The sequence below is a fragment of the Medicago sativa genome, chromosome 8 (assembly GCF_051527215.1).
Source record: "Medicago sativa cultivar Bolivia chromosome 8, Bolivia_mono, whole genome shotgun sequence".
Taxonomy (NCBI): Eukaryota; Viridiplantae; Streptophyta; class Magnoliopsida; order Fabales; family Fabaceae; genus Medicago; species Medicago sativa.
In genome coordinates, this window is record NC_140756.1 from 66,637,574 (window position 1) to 66,657,470 (window position 19,897).

Consider the following 19,897-nt stretch of genomic DNA (forward strand, 5'->3'; position numbering starts at 1 on the left):
TTTTTTATGGAAATTCATCTGCCATAATGCTGTGCGGTTTGTGGGTTGGTGCTTTGTGGTGTCTTGCTGAGTTGTATTGCTGTGTGTGACTGTCGGTAGGAGTTTAATGCAGTAGGGTTGTTTTCAGTCGGTGCTTTGGTGTCCTCCCTCGTGTCTTTAGGCAGTGGGGGCTGTGAGGCAAGGGTATGCATGAGTAGACGGTCTTGGTCCTGTTGGCCGTCTGCACTGGTGGAGTTAGAAAAAAAATGTTCGGGTGGGTCACTAAAATTAACCGTTGAAAAATTGTTTAAAGTCTCGTAAAATAGACCTATAGTTGAATTATTTAAATTTTTCGAGCGGGCCACTACACCACTTTGTGGGAATTTAGATCAGCCGAAACCTAAAACCGACACAAAATTGTGTAAAATCTCACAAAATAGACATATGGTCGTTAATTTTTTAATTTTTCCGGGTGGGCCGTGGCCCACCCTAGCCCATGAAGGGCTCCGCCACTGGCCGTCTGCATGTATAATTCGGTCTCATTACTTGCTTTGGAGCTATGAAGCCTCGATACGGATACGGGTACGATACGATACGGGTACGCGAATACGTCAAAAATTTCAAATTTAGGATACGATACGGCTTGGATACGTTTACAATTTTTTAATATATATATATATATTAGACATAAACGCACAAAAAATAAATAGCGTGAAATCTTAAAACTAATTACACCAAGTCAAAATACAATGGACCATTCACCAACTAAGATATCCTTTAAACCAAAACATACCATATAAACAACCTGCACTATGATGATACCAAGGTAGTATGAAGATAGTCGCCCTTTTCAAGTAATGGCCAATATAATGATCCCAATTTACAAAAATTAATGCTTGTGATCAAAATACAAATAAAAATTAAATTAAATCATTTGGATACTTTTGGGATACGTATCCGGGAGTATCCTTAACGTATCCTTAAGGTATCCAATATATTTTTAAATAAAAATTAAATTAAATCATTCGGATACTTCTGGGATACGTATCCGGGAGTATCCGCGGAGTATCGGTATCCGATACGTATCCGACACGGGTACGGCACCATTTTGGAGTATCCGGGCTTCATAGCTTTGGAGGTATTGTGGGTTGGTTTTGGGTGTTTGTTTTCTAGGTGTTCCATCTACATGTGGCGCCTATTTGTATTTTGTTTTTTTTTTTTTTCCGTTAATCCGTAAGTGGTTATGCATCTTGCATATACTCGACGAAATTAATATTTGTCATTTTAAAAAAAAAAAGATTAGCGTTGTGTTCTAAACGTGTGATAATATATGCGAAGCTAGTTGGAGGTTCCAATTGTATTTTTATAACTCTGATTTCAAAAGTAGCAAGCTCTCAACAACTTTTTTGATTTTTGGCTTATTTCTCTTGTTGGAGAAACCAAATCATTCCATAAAAAAATGTTAATGTGAACATGTTACTATATAATGTGTTACAACCTTGCCCATGGGGCTGAAAAGAACTTTATTTTTTATTACAAAAATGATTTCATTACGGGGACGGAGATGAGATAGGGATACCCAAACACGTCGAGGACGAGGATGAGATTCAACTTCTCATCCCCGCTGAATATGGGTAGGGTGACAGTAAGTATACGAGAGTCAGAGATTGGGACGAGAAAGCTAAAACTCATCCTCACCCCGCCACATTGTCATGCCTATATGTAATATGCACTTTTATAAAATGATGCTTGAATTTTTTCTATGAAGTCAAACTAGCATATCAAAATTGGTACAGTAGAGAATTACATGCTTGAATCTTCTTGATGCACAACCATAATTCAATTAATTGATTTGAATCAAATATTAATTATAGTTATTATAGTATGTTAAGAAAATTGTTGATAAACTTACCTAAGAAAGTAAATGAGACTTATAGATATCGTAGTCTATAAACATGTAGTGGAGGAAACTTCCAACTAGATGTTAGAATTTCTTCTAATATTTTGTGGGCTGCAATGCAATCAATTGTTGGTTTTAGTTTTAATAAAAACGGACTGACGTTGTGATCCATTTGATGATGCTTAGGCCCTAATAAAAGTGGTTTTTGGACACTTAATCTGATTTGTGTAGAAACATAGTGTATGCCCAAACACTAGGTTCATGATGGGTGGTGCCTATGGTTGCACGGTTATAAATAGAGAGGCTAGGTCCCCTTTGCCATCACTCTGACTATTCTGCTCATTAGCGGTTTGCCCCATCGAAAACCCTAAGTCCGGAGCATGTGAAAGGCAAAGGAAGACTCCAGTCTCAAAGCTCGGCGAATCCGGTAATCATGATTTACAAATAAGTGTGTTCTAATTTCATATAATAACTCGATCTTGATAATTAAATAGTTTACACTAGATACCTTTGAAGAACTATATTTATTACATACTGGAGGAAACTTCAAGTGACTTTTACGTACCTAGTGAAAACGTGATAGATCTAGAAGTGAACAAAATGTGTACGGAGATAGTGATTACCAAGAGGTTCTTAGTTCAATCACTTATGAAATGTAGGAGGATATATGTAAATTTCATCCACAAACATCATCAATAAGATCTTTTCAATTGATAATTAACAATACTCTTTAACAAGTTTCCAAATGTTTGAACTCTTGTGGTATCTGCAGTTACAGTATCAAATAAAATTGTTTACAAATTATAACCATAACCCCCTGAAACTTAGTTTATTGTGAGCTTAAATCCCATTAACTTTTTTTTTTAGTTCAGCCAAAAGTACGTAATGAAAATAAAAATAAAAACAAAATAAAAATGGAAAGAACGTGTTATTCCAAATGACAATAAACCGAGGTATTCTTTTATGGCCACAAAGTCCAAATTAATAGGGTTTGGACACACACACACATAAAAAGATTATCTTCAAATTATTCAATCATTTTTTTTTTATCAATTTCATCTTTTTTATTAAAAAAAATATTTCTTCATGTATGTGTGATCAAACAATTTTTATTTGGTCTTGTGACCATATTAACATTCCTCCAATAAACCTCAATAATTTTGTTTCTTCAAATATCATACACTAATTCCTTAAACACTTCCATGTGCTCATATCGTAGAGAAATTACCAGAGATAAACTCCCATCATTTGTTGAGCTTGGAATTATGAAAGACAGTCCATCACAATCAGCCCCAGGTCCCATGAAAATTGGCCTTCCCCAACCAAAATCAGCATCATAGATTGGAAACTTTGCCCAACTAGTGATCGCAAGATTTGGACACTTAACATTAGTGCTGCGGGAAATAGCTCTTATATCATGTTGTAACTCTAGATAATCAATAGCAGATTTCATGTATTCATCGTCTGTTCGCAACAATGCATTGTGAATTCTGCTTGCAGCATACCATGTTGGTTTTGACATGAGATCACTTGCTAGAGCTATAGGTGTGGTTGAAAATATCACATTGCCGAAGTAACCCAATGGAAGTGGAGGTTGCAACCTTGATCTTCCATCTGTTGGGATATACAATTTGGTTTCTTGATCATCGGGAAGTGATCTTGCTTTGCAGACACTTCTCCAAACATGACCAGCTAACATCTCATAAGTGGTGTAGTTGATTGTGTTGCCAACTTCTTTGTACTTATCTTTCAACTTATTGAGTTGTTCTCGAGACAATTTGTAAATCGATCTTGTTACATTCTCTGAGCCAGGGGGTTGTTGTGGAATCTTCATGGATGGTGAAGATTTGAATTCAGCGTGATCAAAAATGGGTCGTGGCGGATCGCGGGCACGGAGTAGTGTCCGATCAATAAATGGTGGGATGGAAGCATCTAGTCCACGAGTTACATCTGACCATGTATTGATGAAGTGAATACCAGAAGCTCCATCCGCTAGATAATGGTGCATCCCAACACCAAGTGAGACTCCTCCACATTTGAAGTATGTTACCTGCACAAATAGTTAAAGTTCACTAAATTGGTGTCTGTAATCTAGTATTATAAAAAGAAATGATAACTTGACATAAAAAATGTGACATGTAAATGACACCATATAAATATTCTACTGTTACCTAATACATCTGTTTTTTATTTTATATTTTATTTCTTTTACTTCTCTCTCCTGACTGTAACAACCATATCCTCCATCTACAAAATATTGCACGAACCTTTTTTTCCTGCTATTCATGCTTCAATTGTCTTCCTCCAAAGCTCCAACTGCAACATCATCACAACCGTCACCATCTGCCATAACTTAGGACGAGTCCAGTGGGGGGAGATGAAGAGAGATGGTGGCTCAATTGAGCTGTTCCGGCGAGGTATCTCGCAGCGGAGACAGGGCCGGCCCAAGGGCCAAGCAACCCAAGCAAGGGCTTTAGGCCTCAAAATTATGGGCGAGAAAAAAGGCCTCTAAAAAATTAATTTGGTTATAAGTATATTATATGATAGATAAATTACAGACATTTGTATAATGTTGGAACATGTGTGGAAATTGAGTAAAAAGACTATAAACACAAATTCCCATGTTGGGTAGAACTAGTGTTGTGTGAATTGAAAAAAAGTGGAAGTCCCACATCGGATGGAACACACACATTAGTAGTGTTTATATAGTGGGGGTGTATCTCTAATTAATGGGGGTACATAAGCACTAGAGAAAAAATATATATTGATATATATTTTATTATTTGGAAATGATAAATTAAATAATTAATTTAATCATTATTAGAAAGTGCTTTCTTAGTCCCCAAGTTTTACTAAAATATTTTGGTACATAATATAATATATTTTTGTACTAAATTTAATATATTTTAGTACTCAATTAAGATATTTTTGTACTAGATCTAATATGTGAATTACTTAATCACAAAGTAATATGTTACTTGTTCCCAAAGTTTCTCATATTACTTGTTCCCAAAGTTTCTCACTTATTAGTTGTGAGTTTTCCCTATAAATAGAGAACTCACATAGTGCATTCCACACACCGAAAAGAATTTCATTGAGTTGTCGGGAATTCTTTTCTTCTCTTCTCCCTCCGACTTGTGTTAACAAGTTTCTTCTGCTTCTACTCCTTTCTGTCTCTTTCGGTATCAAATAGAGCGGTTACGTACCGTATCGAGTGGCTTCGATCAATCGATTGAACCATATTTTTAAGAGTGTTCTTAAGACCATAGTCCCTTTTCGGTTTAATGTCCCTTCGGAATTAAGAGTGGTCTTAAGTTCATAGTCCCTTTCGATAATATATGTCCCTTCGGAATAAAGAGTACTATTAAGATCATAGTCCCTTTCGTAATAATAATGTCCCGTCGGAATTATGAATGATCTTAACAGTATATAAATTATTTAAATATTTTTCTATTTGAGGAGAAATGGTGGTATCACCATATTTGAGTGGTCGTAGTACCATATTGAAAGTTTGGAGAACTTAAGGGTTAGAATGGTGGAAACACCATATTTGAGTGGTCTTAGCACCATAATAGAATGGTAATAATACCATATTAAAGTGGTTTCAGTATTAAAGAGTGATCTTAGTACCATATTTGAAGGTGTAATTCTCAAACGGTTTTCTACAGTGCAGTAGTTAACCGCACAGTTGTAGCTGGGCTTGTTTTATCCTGGAGGCGGCGTGGTTGATAGTCTACCTTGCACAATTTTGGGTAGTGCCACGAAACGTCTTAAAGAGAGCGACCTGGTCGTGACTCAACCTAGTAACAACTTCGGTAGATAACAGAATTTGGAAATCCAAATTTAACAGTTTGGAAATCCAAAAACAACAATTTTAAGACGTTTCGATCTACTATGTTTACCGAAGAAGTTACTTATTAAGGTTAAGTTGTCTCTAAATAAATTAAGGATAAATCAAGCTATAGAAATACATTCGACTGAAACAACGAAGTGTTTGTTGTTTCAAACAACAACACTAAAATTCAACGAAGAGCAACGTTGATCCTTACTTGACATTAGAAGCCAGAACTTGCTTACCGTTGATATTAAGTAAGAATACGCTTTTAAAGAACTTTTATTCAATTACATAAAAGTATGAACCCTACACGTTGGATATGAATTCACTATTGTGTGCTATTGAAAAGTCAACGTTGGCAGCAAATCTTTTACTGGTTACTATTAAAGATATTGGTTGCTAATGTACTAATTGTCACTTGGGATGGACTCATTTGTTACTACTTATTGGTCTTGGAATAACCAGATTGGGAAATTGCCTTGGTTAATCGGTTAAAAGAACTAGCATGACTTTAGTTCGGTACGGAGTGCTAAAACTGAGAAGTTAGTTACTCTAAAAATTGGAAAGAATCTGAATTTCAGATTTCTATTGAATAAGACTGAGTTGACTCAGACTTAAAGAAAGACTTGTGTATCATGCATTCTTGTGGGAAAAGACTGCACCTTTGATGGTATGTTCAGAATTAAAATTCTCCTTCTATTTTATTAGTTGTGTGATTTTAATATTTGACATATGAACAAGCGTTTGATTTTAAACTTGAGTAACTTGGACTTAATTCCAAAGTTATATGATTAGACAATTTTATTTATTGCAGTCAAGATATATGAACCAAAAGTTCATATAAATCAGAATTTAGAGAATATGAATCTCTAAACATAATAAATTATGATATGTGTGAATTTGATGACACATAAATTAGAAATGATAAAATGATGTTTTTATCATATTTATTGATGACTGTGAATTTTGGAAAATAAAATTGACATGCTTGATAAGTTCAATTTTTATAACGAAAATTGAAATTTATAGAGTACCCAAGTCTAAGAACAAAAAATTCTAATTAAGAAATTTTTGAAGAAAAGACAATCCAACTTGTCTTATTTTTGAACTTGGGATTGTCCGGACTATATTTGGCTTCAGGACCCCAAGAGAGTTAAACTCACTAGTAGAGGCTATGAATGTGTATTCATTAGGTATGTTATAAATAACGAAGCATATAGGTTTTAGGACCTAAATGTTAAAGTGATCATAGAATTAAAAAGATGTTGATTTCTATGAAGTAAGTACCCCTGTAAATTAAAGAATAGTGGGGGCACTAGTGGGGGTAAACTAAATTCCCTTCTAAAAATTAAGAACTAGTGGGGGCACTATATCTAATCACATTCATGTAATTAGAAATAGTTATGAAAACATCATACGAGATGTTATAGAACCTCAAGGAGGTAAGAAAGCTAAAAATGCTAAAGAGTATGAACTTGGTTTATACATTGGAAGAAGATTCATTAAGCCTTAAATAAGTTATATCCTCATTGGATGCTGAATTATGGCAAAAAGCAATAAACGATGAAATGAATCTTCTAGAGTCTAACAAAACATGACACTTGGTTGACTTGTCTCATAGCTGCAAAATCAATCGGTTGTATTTGGATTTTGGAAAAAGGAACTAAAACCTGATGGTACGGTTGATGAATACAAGGCTCTCCTTGTAGTCAAAGGTTTTAGACAGAGAAAAATATAGACTTCTTCGACATTCATTCACCAGTCACGAAAATCATATCCATAAGAGTACTAGTCCCTTTAGCCGCCGTTCATAACTCGATAGTACTCCAAATGGATGTGAAAGTTGCCTCTTTTTATGGTGAACTAGAAGAAGAAATCTATATGAAACAACCTGAAAGTTTTGCGATTCATGGACAAGAAAACAAAGTCTGTAAGTTAGATAATTCTTCGTATGGTCTAAAATAAACTCTTAAGGAATGACATGAAAAATTTGACATTCTAATGCTATCGAATGAGTATAAAGTGAATGAAAGTGACAAATAATATTTGCACGATCATATGTCTCTATAAAGACGACTTGCTCATATTTGATTTAAAGATTCATGTTATGAATTATGTGAAATCATTGTTTATCAACAACATTGATAAGAAAGATCTAGACAAAGTTGAAGTAATTCTTGGTTTCAAGATTACTAGATCGAAAAAAAGAACCTTTTTGATAAATCTCACAAAGTTGAGAAGTTCTTAAGGAAATATTATTATTTCGCCGTAAACTTGCAATCATATATTATGATCCAAGTGTAAGAACACTTGAGATGGAGTTAGAAAAACAGAATATGCGAGCATCATTGGCTGTACTTAGGTATGCCACTGAATGTATTAGATCCGACATTGTCGATGTCGTGAAACTCTTGTGCAAGTTTACTAGTAGACGGATGAGAAGCAATGCCACTCTATAGAAAGAGTCATGAGGTGCCTTAAGAAGACTATGACTCGAGGATTACTTGACTAGGAGTAACCTATTGTACTTAAATGGTACAAGATACAAAATAGAACATCCTTCAGATGAGTCTTAAAGCGACTAGTGACTGCAAATTGAGCATCACTAGAGGAGTTATTTGTTGAAACAAATGATATTGACTCAGTCCACTATGGAATGAATCTGAGATGAGAACACTAGAGAAAACTAGTGAAGAAGCAAGTTGATAAGATACTTGCTAGTTGAGATCCCTTAGTGGATAAAACCGTTTCCAGAAGTGTTAATTCATTGTGATAGTCTGCAGCTATTACAAAAATTGAGAATCGTTAGAGACGATAATTAAGGCATGAACACATAAAGGATTAGAGAGCTAGCTACTCTCAAAAGGAACGGTTAAAGTAGATCGTGCACGTACTGATAAAGAATAGTCAATCCTTTGACAAAAGGAATTACTAAAAAGAAAGTCCTAAACACATCCAATAGGATGGGACTAATGCCCAAAGGTCACAAGTGATGGTAACCCGACCTACATGACTGGAGATCCCAAGAAATAGGTTCAATGGGTAATAACAAGTCACAAGTGATAGAACATGCTATGATAAAAGTAAGAAAGCATGATTCCTGCAGCGATAGAAGGATGAGATAATAGAAACTCTTAATGAGATCTATACTCTATTTGGAGTGGAGTACATAGCTACAGGAGTACTCTTGATAGACTCACCTATACGAATGTGGAACTAAGGGCCGGTTCCTATGGGATTCGGGGCAGAATACCTAGAGCGTTCGTTAAAACCGGGATACACGTGCAAGGCCATAAACGCACGGGCTTTTAGAATACACCTTATGAAAAGGTTTGTGTGTGGGTTCTATGTCTGAGATAGAGTTCAATGCTGTAAGCAACTCTTGTTAATCAGAATTTTACTCGCTATGCAAAGGTTCAAGTTGTAAGCGACACCTTTGTTTACTAGCAAATCTTATGGAGACGTTTTTGACGTTATTTATGAAACCATTTTTTAAATTCAAGTGGGGGATTGTTGGAACATGTGTGGAAATTGAGTAAAAAGACTATAAACACAAATTCCCATGTTGGGTAGAACTAGTGTTGTGTGAATTGAAAAAAAGTGGAAGTCCCACATCGGATGGAACACACACATTAGTAGTGTTTATATAGTGGGGGTGTATCTCTAATTAATGGGGGTACATAAGCACTAGAGAAAAAATATATATTGATATATATTTTATTATTTGGAAATGATAAATTAAATAATTAATTTAATCATTATTAGAAAGTGCTTTCTTAGTCCCCAAGTTTTACTAAAATATTTTGGTACATAATATAATATATTTTTGTACTAAATTTAATATATTTTAGTACTCAATTAAGATATTTTTGTACTAGATCTAATATGTGAATTACTTAATCACAAAGTAATATGTTACTTGTTCCCAAAGTTTCTCATATTACTTGTTCCCAAAGTTTCTCACTTATTAGTTGTGAGTTTTCCCTATAAATAGAGAACTCACATAGTGCATTCCACACACCGAAAAGAATTTCATTGAGTTGTCGGGAATTCTTTTCTTCTCTTCTCCCTCCGACTTGTGTTAACAAGTTTCTTCTGCTTCTACTCCTTTCTGTCTCTTTCGGTATCAAATAGAGCGGTTACGTACCGTATCGAGTGGCTTCGATCAATCGATTGAACCATATTTTTAAGAGTGTTCTTAAGACCATAGTCCCTTTTCGGTTTAATGTCCCTTCGGAATTAAGAGTGGTCTTAAGTTCATAGTCCCTTTCGATAATATATGTCCCTTCGGAATAAAGAGTACTATTAAGATCATAGTCCCTTTCGTAATAATAATGTCCCGTCGAAATTATGAATGATCTTAACAGTATATAAATTATTTAAATATTTTTCTATTTGAGGAGAAATGGTGGTATCACCATATTTGAGTGGTCGTAGTACCATATTGAAAGTTTGGAGAACTTAAGGGTTAGAATGGTGGAAACACCATATTTGAGTGGTCTTAGCACCATAATAGAATGGTAATAATACCATATTAAAGTGGTTTCAGTATTAAAGAGTGGTCTTAGTACCATATTTGAAGGTGTAATTCTCAAACGGTTTTCTACAGTGCAGTAGTTAACCGCACAGTTGTAGCTGGGCTTGTTTTATCCTGGAGGCGGCGTGGTTGATAGTCTACCTTGCACAATTTTGGGTAGTGCCACGAAACGTCTTAAAGAGAGCGACCTGGTCGTGACTCAACCTAGTAACAACTTCGGTAGATAACAGAATTTGGAAATCCAAATTTAACAGTTTGGAAATCCAAAAACAACATATAACATAATTGATTACTAAAAAGGCCTCAATTACTCTTGGTCATGAATTCAAATTTTGATCTCTACAAAATTGATTTTATACAAATATTCGGTTAGAAAAATATATTTTTAAAGGCCACATTAAATTTTTTGTTTTAGGCCTCTTAATCTCTAGGGCCGGCCCTGTGCGGAGATGAGGTCTCTCACTCCGATCGTCTCTTATTTTGATTAAAATTATATGTATAGATATTTTGCACTTTCATATTGTGACAAACTATATTTTTCTTTTTCAATGACATTAACAATATATAGCAAATATAATATAAATTCTTATATTTATAAATGACATTAACAATAATATAGCATTCTTATATGCAAATTTGTTTAAGGGTATAATTGGAAGTGAAAAAACCACTCAAAATCATCTTTTCTTTATAGTATATATATATATATATATATGGACAGGTCCACGCGAATCATCTTTAATACAACAACAACAACAACAACAACAACAACAACAAGAACAACCACCACCAAATCTTATCCCATTAAGTGGGGTCGACTACATGGATCAAATGACGTCATAGTGTTGTATCATAAACCATATTTGGATACACGAATCATCTTTAATAAATCAAATGAAATGCCCATTTTGGTCTCCACAATTATCTTGAGCCAAATTTAGTCATTGAGAAAAAAATAATGCATAAATTAGTCCTTGATATTTTTATATCGAGGAGAAACTAGTCTCTGACTCACTATAAGATATAGGCTAATATGTTCATAGTATGAAAATATCTAAAAATAATTTGATATTAATTTTTGTCAGGAACTAAATTGTGTTGCGAGAAAATTATGAGGGATCATATTGAGTCTTTAGTTAATAAATAATATCTAAACCATTTCCAATTAATGAGGTTTGCCCATGAATTCCTCTCGAAAATGAGAGATAATGATAGTTTATAGATTAATTTTATAAATTACAATAGCTTAGCAATATTAATTATATTTCTATAGTTTAAGTATACTCGCTCTGGTCTCGAATATAAGATTTTTTTTAAGGTTCATTCAATAAATAATGTATCTAGTCTATAAAATAAATCAGATACATCATTTATTCAATGAATCTGAAAAATGAATCTTTTCTTATATTAAAGACCGGAGAAATATAATAGAATTATATATCAAAATGTAATCAATTATTAAGAAACCAAATAAAGATTACAATATAACTACCAAGTAAATGAAGAAAAATTGGAACATACCTGCAACACTAGGAAGGGATACGTTCCGATTCCGCGTGAGTAATCAACAATAGGAATAAGCTGGCACAAGTGCAATGTGGGAGCAAAGTCACCAAAATCATCTATGAATGAGTCAGTGTCGGCTTCAACAAAGAGCACCCCTTGACCGTTGCAGTCAATCTCCACACGCTCGTCTTTGTCGTAACAAAAACGACCCGCCATTGGATAGAATGAGACAAGCACCTTGCTAAGAGCTTCCTTCATAATCTTGGCGTCGAAGAATTTGGAAGTGGTGTTGCTTCTATAGAAGTAAACGCTGGGCATGTGCACATTTGGCGTCTTCAAATCAATATTGGAGATCCACACCCTCCGTCGTGCAACCTCCTCTGATGGTTGCACCATCTTCGAATCTCTCACATTTATGATCATTGTAGTTTTTTGGTATGGTCCTACACTATAGTTAATTAATGAATCTTGCTAACAAATTGCTTAAAAACATTGCTTAAATTTTTTATATAAAGTAATTAATAATTGAAGTTGTTAGAATTTCTTTCCCAATGCTTCTTAGAAAAAATCTTTCTCAATGTATTAAATATGACAAATTCTTATTCACCCATCAAGAAAAGTGGATAAAGTAACTCATGAGTTGAGACCAATCAAAATTATTCATTTGTCTTCTACTATTTACATAAATAGTGTATATAAATATTCCCTCCGTTTCATAATACATGTCGTTTTTGAAGAATAATTTTGTTTCACTTTACTTGTCACTTTCAAGTTTCAATGCAACATTCTTTAAAAAAAAAGTTTCAATGCAACATTAATTATTGGTTTATCAACAATACTCTTACATATTTATTGTAGATAGAAATAATAGAATGAAATAACAAATGAGTAAGAGTATTATAGAAAAAACACAGAAAATACATGAAAAATAACAAAATTTATTTGATTTCTAATTATGTGTAATTTCCTCAAAAACGACAACTAGTGTGAAACGGAGGGAGTAAATGATTTAGATTGATGTGAACTTAACATAAATATTTATATCCACCTTTTGTTGACGGATATATAATTTAAATATATTGATAGATTTAGCATGTAATTTATATAATTTAAATGTAATGATGGTTTTAGCATATAATTTTAATTGGTTAAACTCAATAAATGACCATACGTTTGCTAAAACCAATTGAATTGGCACTATTTTAATTTTTGAATTAGATGGCGCCCTTTAACTCAAAACTGATGAGTCATGGACACCCCTGTTATGAAAGAATGGGTACTTCGAGTTTACAAAATTGTATTTAGAAAGAAAGAAAAGAAAACACTTATACTTTAATCGTTGGATTAAAAATAAGGGTCATGTTAACTTGTGCTCTAAGGCACATGTTAAGGAACCCAAAAAAGCCACCTTTAAATTGAAAAACATAGTATTTTAACTTTGGAAATGTTAACGAGTGCCTCCAGGACACTGTTTAAGCACCCAAAATGGTAAGATTTTATGGAAGTTTATGCATTTATTGTGTTGGAAATTGAAATTTTTACTTTTTTTAAAGAATTATTTCTTTATTAGGAATGCTTAAAGAGTGTCTCGGGAACACTCGTTAACAAGACCCTTTTAACTTTTAAGATGTTGACTGCACGACTTTTAATACGTATATTTCCATAATAAGTTCCTTAACATGTGCCCTTGAGGGCACAAGTTAACATTTGCCTAAAAATAAAATAAAAAAATTTAAGTTCACCAAAAAAAAAAAAAATTAATGACCGGAGTTGAAAAGTAAAGAGACAACAAATTATTCAAATTAAAAAAGACGTAGTTAATTTATTTTTGACATAATTGCATTTTTTTACTCAAGTTTTAATTCCGTAACACAATTAGTGAAAGAAATTCTACCTTCTTTTAAGTTTTTTCTCCTTCATTTATTGAGGAAGGGTGATTTTAGATTATTTTTTGACCTACAACTTAAATATGTGATTTCCACATATATCAAGTTTTTATTCTTGTATTTTTTCGTGATTTCGTTGTCTTATGCGGCGTTATGTTGTTCATCATCTTGTGCGACGTTGTTTGATTTCGAATCTTATTAGGGTGTTTGTTTGATTGATCGGTTTCAGTCAATTACAAATTTAATCAATAATTTGAACGTCAACGTTTAATTAATCTCTTACTTTTATAATCAAGTTATTTGGTTTTTCATTATTACATTTGTTACAATTATGGTTCAAACTAGATTTTAGTTCCAAAAGTGATGATTTTTAGCCTAAAATTTAATTTGGACAATTAATTACTATTTTAAGGCCAAAATTACATCAAATTTGATATTTGAGGACCAAAAGTTTTGATTTTAAAAAAGATAAAACTATTTTTGTAAGTGTGACCAAAACTACATTTTATTTATATATAAATATTGGAATGGAAAGTGAAATCAATGAGATGAGAGTTGAAAATAATATCAATGAGATGAGAGTTGAAAATAATAAAATGAAAATAATAAAGAAACATGATGTCGTTACCTTGAGGTTGAGACTTGAGAAGATGATTGATGGGGAGGAGCAGAGGAGAAAAGCTTAGAGATGATAAGTGTTGTGTTGTTGGCGTGGTTTGGGCAAATTTAAGCGAGTCCGGTGGTGTTGAACAACTCTCGTCAACTCAACCACTCTGTCTCACCATTTAATAAGCTAACATGACAGCTAATAAAAAGATTAGAAAATGATGGCAGCTAATAACGTGGTAGGGCTTTGTGGTGTGTAACTGTTGTCTGTTGGTAGGAGTTTAATGCAGTAGGGCAATGATTTTCAATGAAAGCTTATTTTTTTCTTTGGTATCTCAATCAGATATCTTGCACATGACATAACTCTCTCTCATAATTATCTCTCTGATATCTTATTTTATTTATTTTTTAAATTTTCCTCCCTTTTTTTTAATCTCTTTCTAATCTTTCCTTCTCCAAAGAAGAAGAATAATAAGCCTCTTTTATATAAAGAATTAGAAAACAAATTTGTTAGTCTACTACTTGATTCTAATTTTCTAACAAAAAATGCTACTCTTTACAAAATGAGATCACTCAATTAAAGGAAGAAAAAGAGAAATTTCAAACCTTGAATAATAATCAAAAGAAGATTATTCAAAGTTTGCAAGACTCATATTTTTAAGCAACTGAAAAAGGAAAAAAAAATTAGCAAAAGTAAATTTCCAAAAACCTCTAAGGTTAATGAAAATATTTTACTAAAAACTGAAGTCAAAGAACTTAGAAATGATCTTACTTGCTTTATAAAATCAACTGAAACATTTCAAAAAATTATGGACTCTCAATTAGGAATGTCCAACAAAACAGGTATACATTTTGATATTTCCAAAAACCAAAAAAATTATGAAATTTTCTTTATACTTGAAAAGGACAAAATGAAATGTTCATTTTGTAATAAAGACGAACATCTTGAATCCAACAAAAAAATCATATATTCCCTTTATATATTGTTATATATTTAGAAAATTGTAGATAAACTTACCTACGAAAATAGCATATAAACCAAAAGTTTTTTTTAAAGAAAATTAATTGACTGTTGTTACGATGTAATATGTAATTAGGCATGGCAACAAAATCCGTACCTCCGATTAGTCGTCCAAACTCACCTCGATTTGACGGGTTTTTCCCGCTTTGACTGAGTTTGGGTATGAGTTTGGGTTTTCCTCGATTTCAAAACACGGATACAAGATGGATAATAGGGACAAAGGTACCTCCCCGAACTCATACACAAACTCGACTCAAATGTAGAAAATTACTTTATTACCCATTGATATTTGTCATGTTATAAAAATTGTTGTTGATATTTAAAAGAGAAACGAAATCATTCGATCAAGAAAATGTTAATATGAACATATTATTATATAATGTGTTACAACATTTCCCACGGGGTTGAAAATGAACTTTATTTCTTATTACAAAAATGATTCACTACGGGGACGAGGATGTGATAGGATACCCGACTCCGTCGAGGATAAGGATGAGATTCAACTTCTCATTCCCGTTGAATATGAGTAGGGTGACGGTAAGTATACGAGAATCAGAGATTGGGACGAGAAAAGTAAAACTCATCATCACCCCGCTATATTGTCATGCTTATATGTAAATGTACTTTTCTAAATTGATGCATAATTTTTTTTTTTATGAAGTCAGAGTAGCACATCAAAATCGGTACAGGGGAGAATGAGACCTTACATGCTTGAATCTTCTTGATGCACGACCATGATTCAATTTATTTATTTATTTTTCCCTAAAAAAATTAATTTATTTGAATCAAATATTAATTATAGTTATTATATTATGTTAAGAAAATTGTTGATAAACTTGCCTAAGAAAGTAAATGAGGCTTATAGATATCGAAGTGTATAAACACGTAGTGGAGGAAACTTCCAATCTATATACCCCTTTGAAGAACTATAGTTATTACGTAGTGGAGGAAAATTCAAATGACTTCTACGTACCTAGTGAAAATATGATAAATCTAAAAGTGAATAAAATGTGTACGGAGATACATGGTGATTATCAAGAGGTTCTTAGTTCAATCACTTATCAAATGTAGGAGGATATATGTAGATATCATCTACAAACATCATCAATTAGATCTTTTCAATTGATAATTAACAATACTCTTTATCAAGTTTCCAAATGTTTGAACTCTTGTGGCATCTGCAGTTACAGTATCAAATAAAATTGTTTACAAAATTATAACGCTATAACCCTTGAAACTTAGTAATTTATTGTAAGCGTAAACCTCAATAATTTTGTTTCTTCAAATATCATACACCAATTCCTTAAACATTTTCATGTGCTCATGTTGAAGAGAAATTACCAGAGATAAACTCCCATCATTTGTTGAGCTTGGAATTATGAAAGACTGTCCATCACATCCACTCCCAGGTCCCATGAAAATTGGCCTTCCCCAACCAAAATCGGCATCATAGGTTGGAAGCTTAGCCCAACTAATGATCATAAGATTTGGACACTTGAAATTATCTCTACTGAAAATAGCATCTATATCATGTTGTAACTCGAGATAATCAAGAGCAGATTTCAAGTATTCATTGTCCATTCGCAACAAGGCATTGTGAATTCTGCTTGCAGCATACCATGTTGGTTTTGACATGAGATCACCTGCTATAGCCATAGGTGTGGTTGAAAATATCGCATTGCCGAAGTAACCCGATGGAAGTGGAGGTTGCAACCTTGATCTTCCGTCTGTTGGGATATACAATTTGGTCTCTTGATCATTAGGAAGTGATCTTGCTTTGCAGACACTTCTCCAAACATGACCAGCTAGCATCTCATAAGAGGTGTAGTTGATTGTGTTACCAGCTTCTTTGGATTTAGTTTTCAACGTGTTGAGTAGTTCGCGAGACAATTTGAAAATCGATACTACTGCATTCTCTGAGCCAGGTTTATAGGCTGTTGTGAAGTCTTCATGGATGGTGAAGATTTGAATTCAACGTGATCAAAAATGGGTCGTGGCTGATCGCGGGCACGGAGTAGTGTCCGATCAATAAATGGTGAGATGGAAGCATCTAGTCCACGAGTTACATCTGACCATGTATTGATAAAGTGAAGACCAGAAGCTCCATCTGCTACATAATGGTGCATCCCAACACCAAGTGAAACTCCTCCACATTTGAAGTATGTTACCTGCACAAATAATTAAAAGTCCACTGAGTTGGTGTACGTAGTCTAGTATTATAAATCACGTTATAGCAATGTTCATTTTACAACTGTAGCATATGAAATTTGAATTATATCCCTTCAAATTACCAACAAGGTAATAGATTCACGGTTAGTATTAACATAACATTTTTATTATTTTTCGTTAAGTAGCCATATGGCTAGATTAAGGCTCTGTTTGGTAAAAATAGCGGATAGCTGATAAGCTAGCTGATAGCTTTTAGCTGATAAGCTAGCTGATGACTGATGATTGATGACTGATAAGCTAGTTGAAGTGTTTGGTAAAATTAGCGGTTCAACTAGCTTATAAACGTAAAATGACATAAAAGGGTATTTTTAATGCATTATAAAATTTGTATCAATTGATATTTAAAATATTTAAAATTTCATCGTTTAAACATATTAATCTAATATATCTTTCATATGTTATTTTTAAATTCATAAATTGGCTAATGTTTTATTTAAAATTGATTTTATTTCAGTTTTTAGACTTTATAAAAAAAATTAAACAAAACCTTTAAAAAAAATAATTGTTACCCTCTAAAACAAAATTAATAGTATTGACCCAAAATCAAACAAAATTTTGTTTTTAGACTTAAAAACAAAATTAAACATAACGTAATATGGTTTATTTAGGTAAACGTAACATATATTTTTTTTAAGGAAAAATGTAGTTTTTATTTTTGTAAACATGAGCATATATTTTGTAAAAAATAATAAAAGCGTGAGCATATATATTTAGTTAAAGTGAAATCTGGGATTAAAAGTGTCATGTTTTTCTTCAACGTAGTTATTTATTACAAAGGGTAAATATGGATTTTGTTAAATTGATAAGGGTAAAAATGAGACAAAAAATGAGAAGCTATAAGCTATAAGCTCAAGCGCTACTTAGAATAGCTTCTGAAAAATAGCTTATAAGCTCGTGAAATAAGCTATAAGCTCATGGTCAAAAAGTGTTACCAAACAGAGCTTTTTTTGTCAAATGAGCTTATAAGCTATAAGCTAAGAGCTAAAAGCTCTTTTTTGTGGTTTACCAAACAGACTCTAAGTGGAAGTGGAGAATCGATATTCGGACCCTGACCCCTGCACATAATGTTTTTGGTAGTTACCAATTGAGCTATGTTTAGGGGACTTAATGTAACTTTTCTATTAAATAGTTTTTTTTATATGCAAAAATGTTAAATACTTGGAACACGTACGTTGTGGGTTTTATTAGCTTATATTTGCAAGTGCAAAATTTTATATACTAATATGTGAAAGTTAATTTGATAAAATTTTGAAAACTATTGACTATTTTTAAAATATCAATATTGATGTAGTGTTTCTATTAATTATTGTGTTATTTTATGTGCAAAACACTGCGTCCATTGCAAAATATCAATATTTTTTGTTAATTTGTTGGACATTAGCTTTAATATAATAGTAGTAGATTCAATTGTCACTCTGTTATATATGGTTCTTGAACCATAAAAATATAATAAATTAGAGTAAATATCCATTTTGATCTCTCATAATTATCTTGACGTTTTCATATAGGGGAGAAATTAGTCTTTGAAAATATTAGAAAATAAATTGGTATTATTTTTTGTGATGAACTAAATAGTGTTGCGAGAAAATTATAAATAGTCTTAGTCAATAATTAATCTCTAACTTATTATTTACGATTCATCGAGTTTGTCCATCAATTACTCTCGAAAATAGGAAAGAATGATAGTTCATAGACTAATTTTATAAATCAAAATAGTTTAATTAGCAATATTTATTATATTTCTATCAAATATAATAAATTGATATATCCAAATGTAATATTTAAGAAATCAAATTAAAGATTGCAATATAACTAATAACTAAATGAAGAAAAATTGAAACACACCTGCAACACTAGGAGGGGATACGTTTCGATTCCGCTCGAGTAATCAACAATGGGAATAAGCTGGCGCAAGTGCATTGTGGGAGCAAAGTCACCAAAATCATCTATGAATGAGTCAGTGTCGGCTTCAACAAAGAGTACCCCTTGACTGTCGCAATCAATCTCTACACGGTTGTCTTTGTCGCAAAACAAACGACCCGACATTGGATAGAACAAGACAAGCACCTTACTGAGAGCTTCCTTCATAATCTTGGCGTCGAAGAAATTGGAAGTGGTGTTGGTTTTATAGAAGTAAACGCTGAGTGTGTGAATACTTGGCGCCTTCAAATCAAGATTGGAGTTCCACACCCTTCGTCGTGCAACCTCCTGATCTAAAGGTTGCACCATTGTTGAATCTCTCACATTTATGATCATCTTTGTTTTTTGGTCTGGTTCCACACTATCAAGTATAACAAATAATTAATGAATCTTACTAATGAATGTCTATTATCAAAGATGTCTAACTCCATTTCAAAATATATGTCCAAGTCAACCACTTCACATATGCCAATGCACA

General features: G+C 32.8%; 2 protein-coding genes and 1 pseudogene across 4 annotated transcripts; all 3 read right to left on the reverse strand.

Annotated features, from left to right (window-relative positions):
• Positions 1-2,568: 2,568 nt before the first annotated feature.
• Positions 2,569-14,356, reverse strand: LOC146900694 (shikimate O-hydroxycinnamoyltransferase-like). Of its 2 annotated transcripts, none has more exons than XM_085732952.1 (3): positions 14,272-14,356; positions 11,773-12,200; positions 2,569-3,929 (listed from the first exon to the last, which is right to left on the reverse strand). In XM_085732952.1, the coding sequence occupies exons 2-3, from the start codon at positions 12,178-12,180 to the stop codon at positions 3,048-3,050; spliced, it is 1,290 nt and encodes a 429-aa protein (XP_085589078.1). In that variant the 5' UTR covers positions 12,181-12,200; positions 14,272-14,356; the 3' UTR covers positions 2,569-3,047. The 2 variants fall into 2 exon arrangements, with proteins under 2 accessions (XP_085589078.1, XP_085589079.1); XM_085732953.1 differs by having other exon boundaries at positions 11,773-12,205.
• A 1,992-nt stretch (positions 14,357-16,348) lies between these two features.
• LOC146900695 (shikimate O-hydroxycinnamoyltransferase pseudogene) lies at positions 16,349-17,432 on the reverse strand (annotated as a pseudogene). The gene has a single exon (XR_015021589.1). The product of XR_015021589.1 is annotated as a shikimate O-hydroxycinnamoyltransferase pseudogene (transcript).
• Positions 17,175-19,728, reverse strand: LOC146900696 (shikimate O-hydroxycinnamoyltransferase-like). The gene is made up of 2 exons (XM_085736970.1): positions 19,345-19,728; positions 17,175-17,438 (listed from the first exon to the last, which is right to left on the reverse strand). Exons 1-2 carry the CDS (start codon positions 19,726-19,728, stop codon positions 17,175-17,177), a joined length of 648 nt encoding a protein of 215 aa, XP_085593096.1.
• Between the last annotated feature and the right edge of the window lie 169 nt (positions 19,729-19,897).

What these genes read in the sequence shown, in the direction of transcription:
- LOC146900694 (XM_085732952.1), bottom strand. Translation starts at nt 12,180, where the DNA reads ATGATCATAAATGTGAGAGATTCGAAGATGGTGCAACCATCAGAGGAG. An exon ending in ATCCCTTCCTAGTGTTGCAG is followed by an intron (nt 3,930 to 11,772) that starts GTATGTTCCAAT and finishes CTATTTGTGCAG; the next exon opens with GTAACATACTTCAAATGTGG.
- LOC146900696 (XM_085736970.1), bottom strand. Translation starts at nt 19,728, where the DNA reads ATGGTGCAACCTTTAGATCAGGAGGTTGCACGACGAAGGGTGTGGAAC. An exon ending in ATCCCCTCCTAGTGTTGCAG is followed by an intron (nt 17,439 to 19,344) that starts GTGTGTTTCAAT and finishes TTATTTGTGCAG; the next exon opens with GTAACATACTTCAAATGTGG.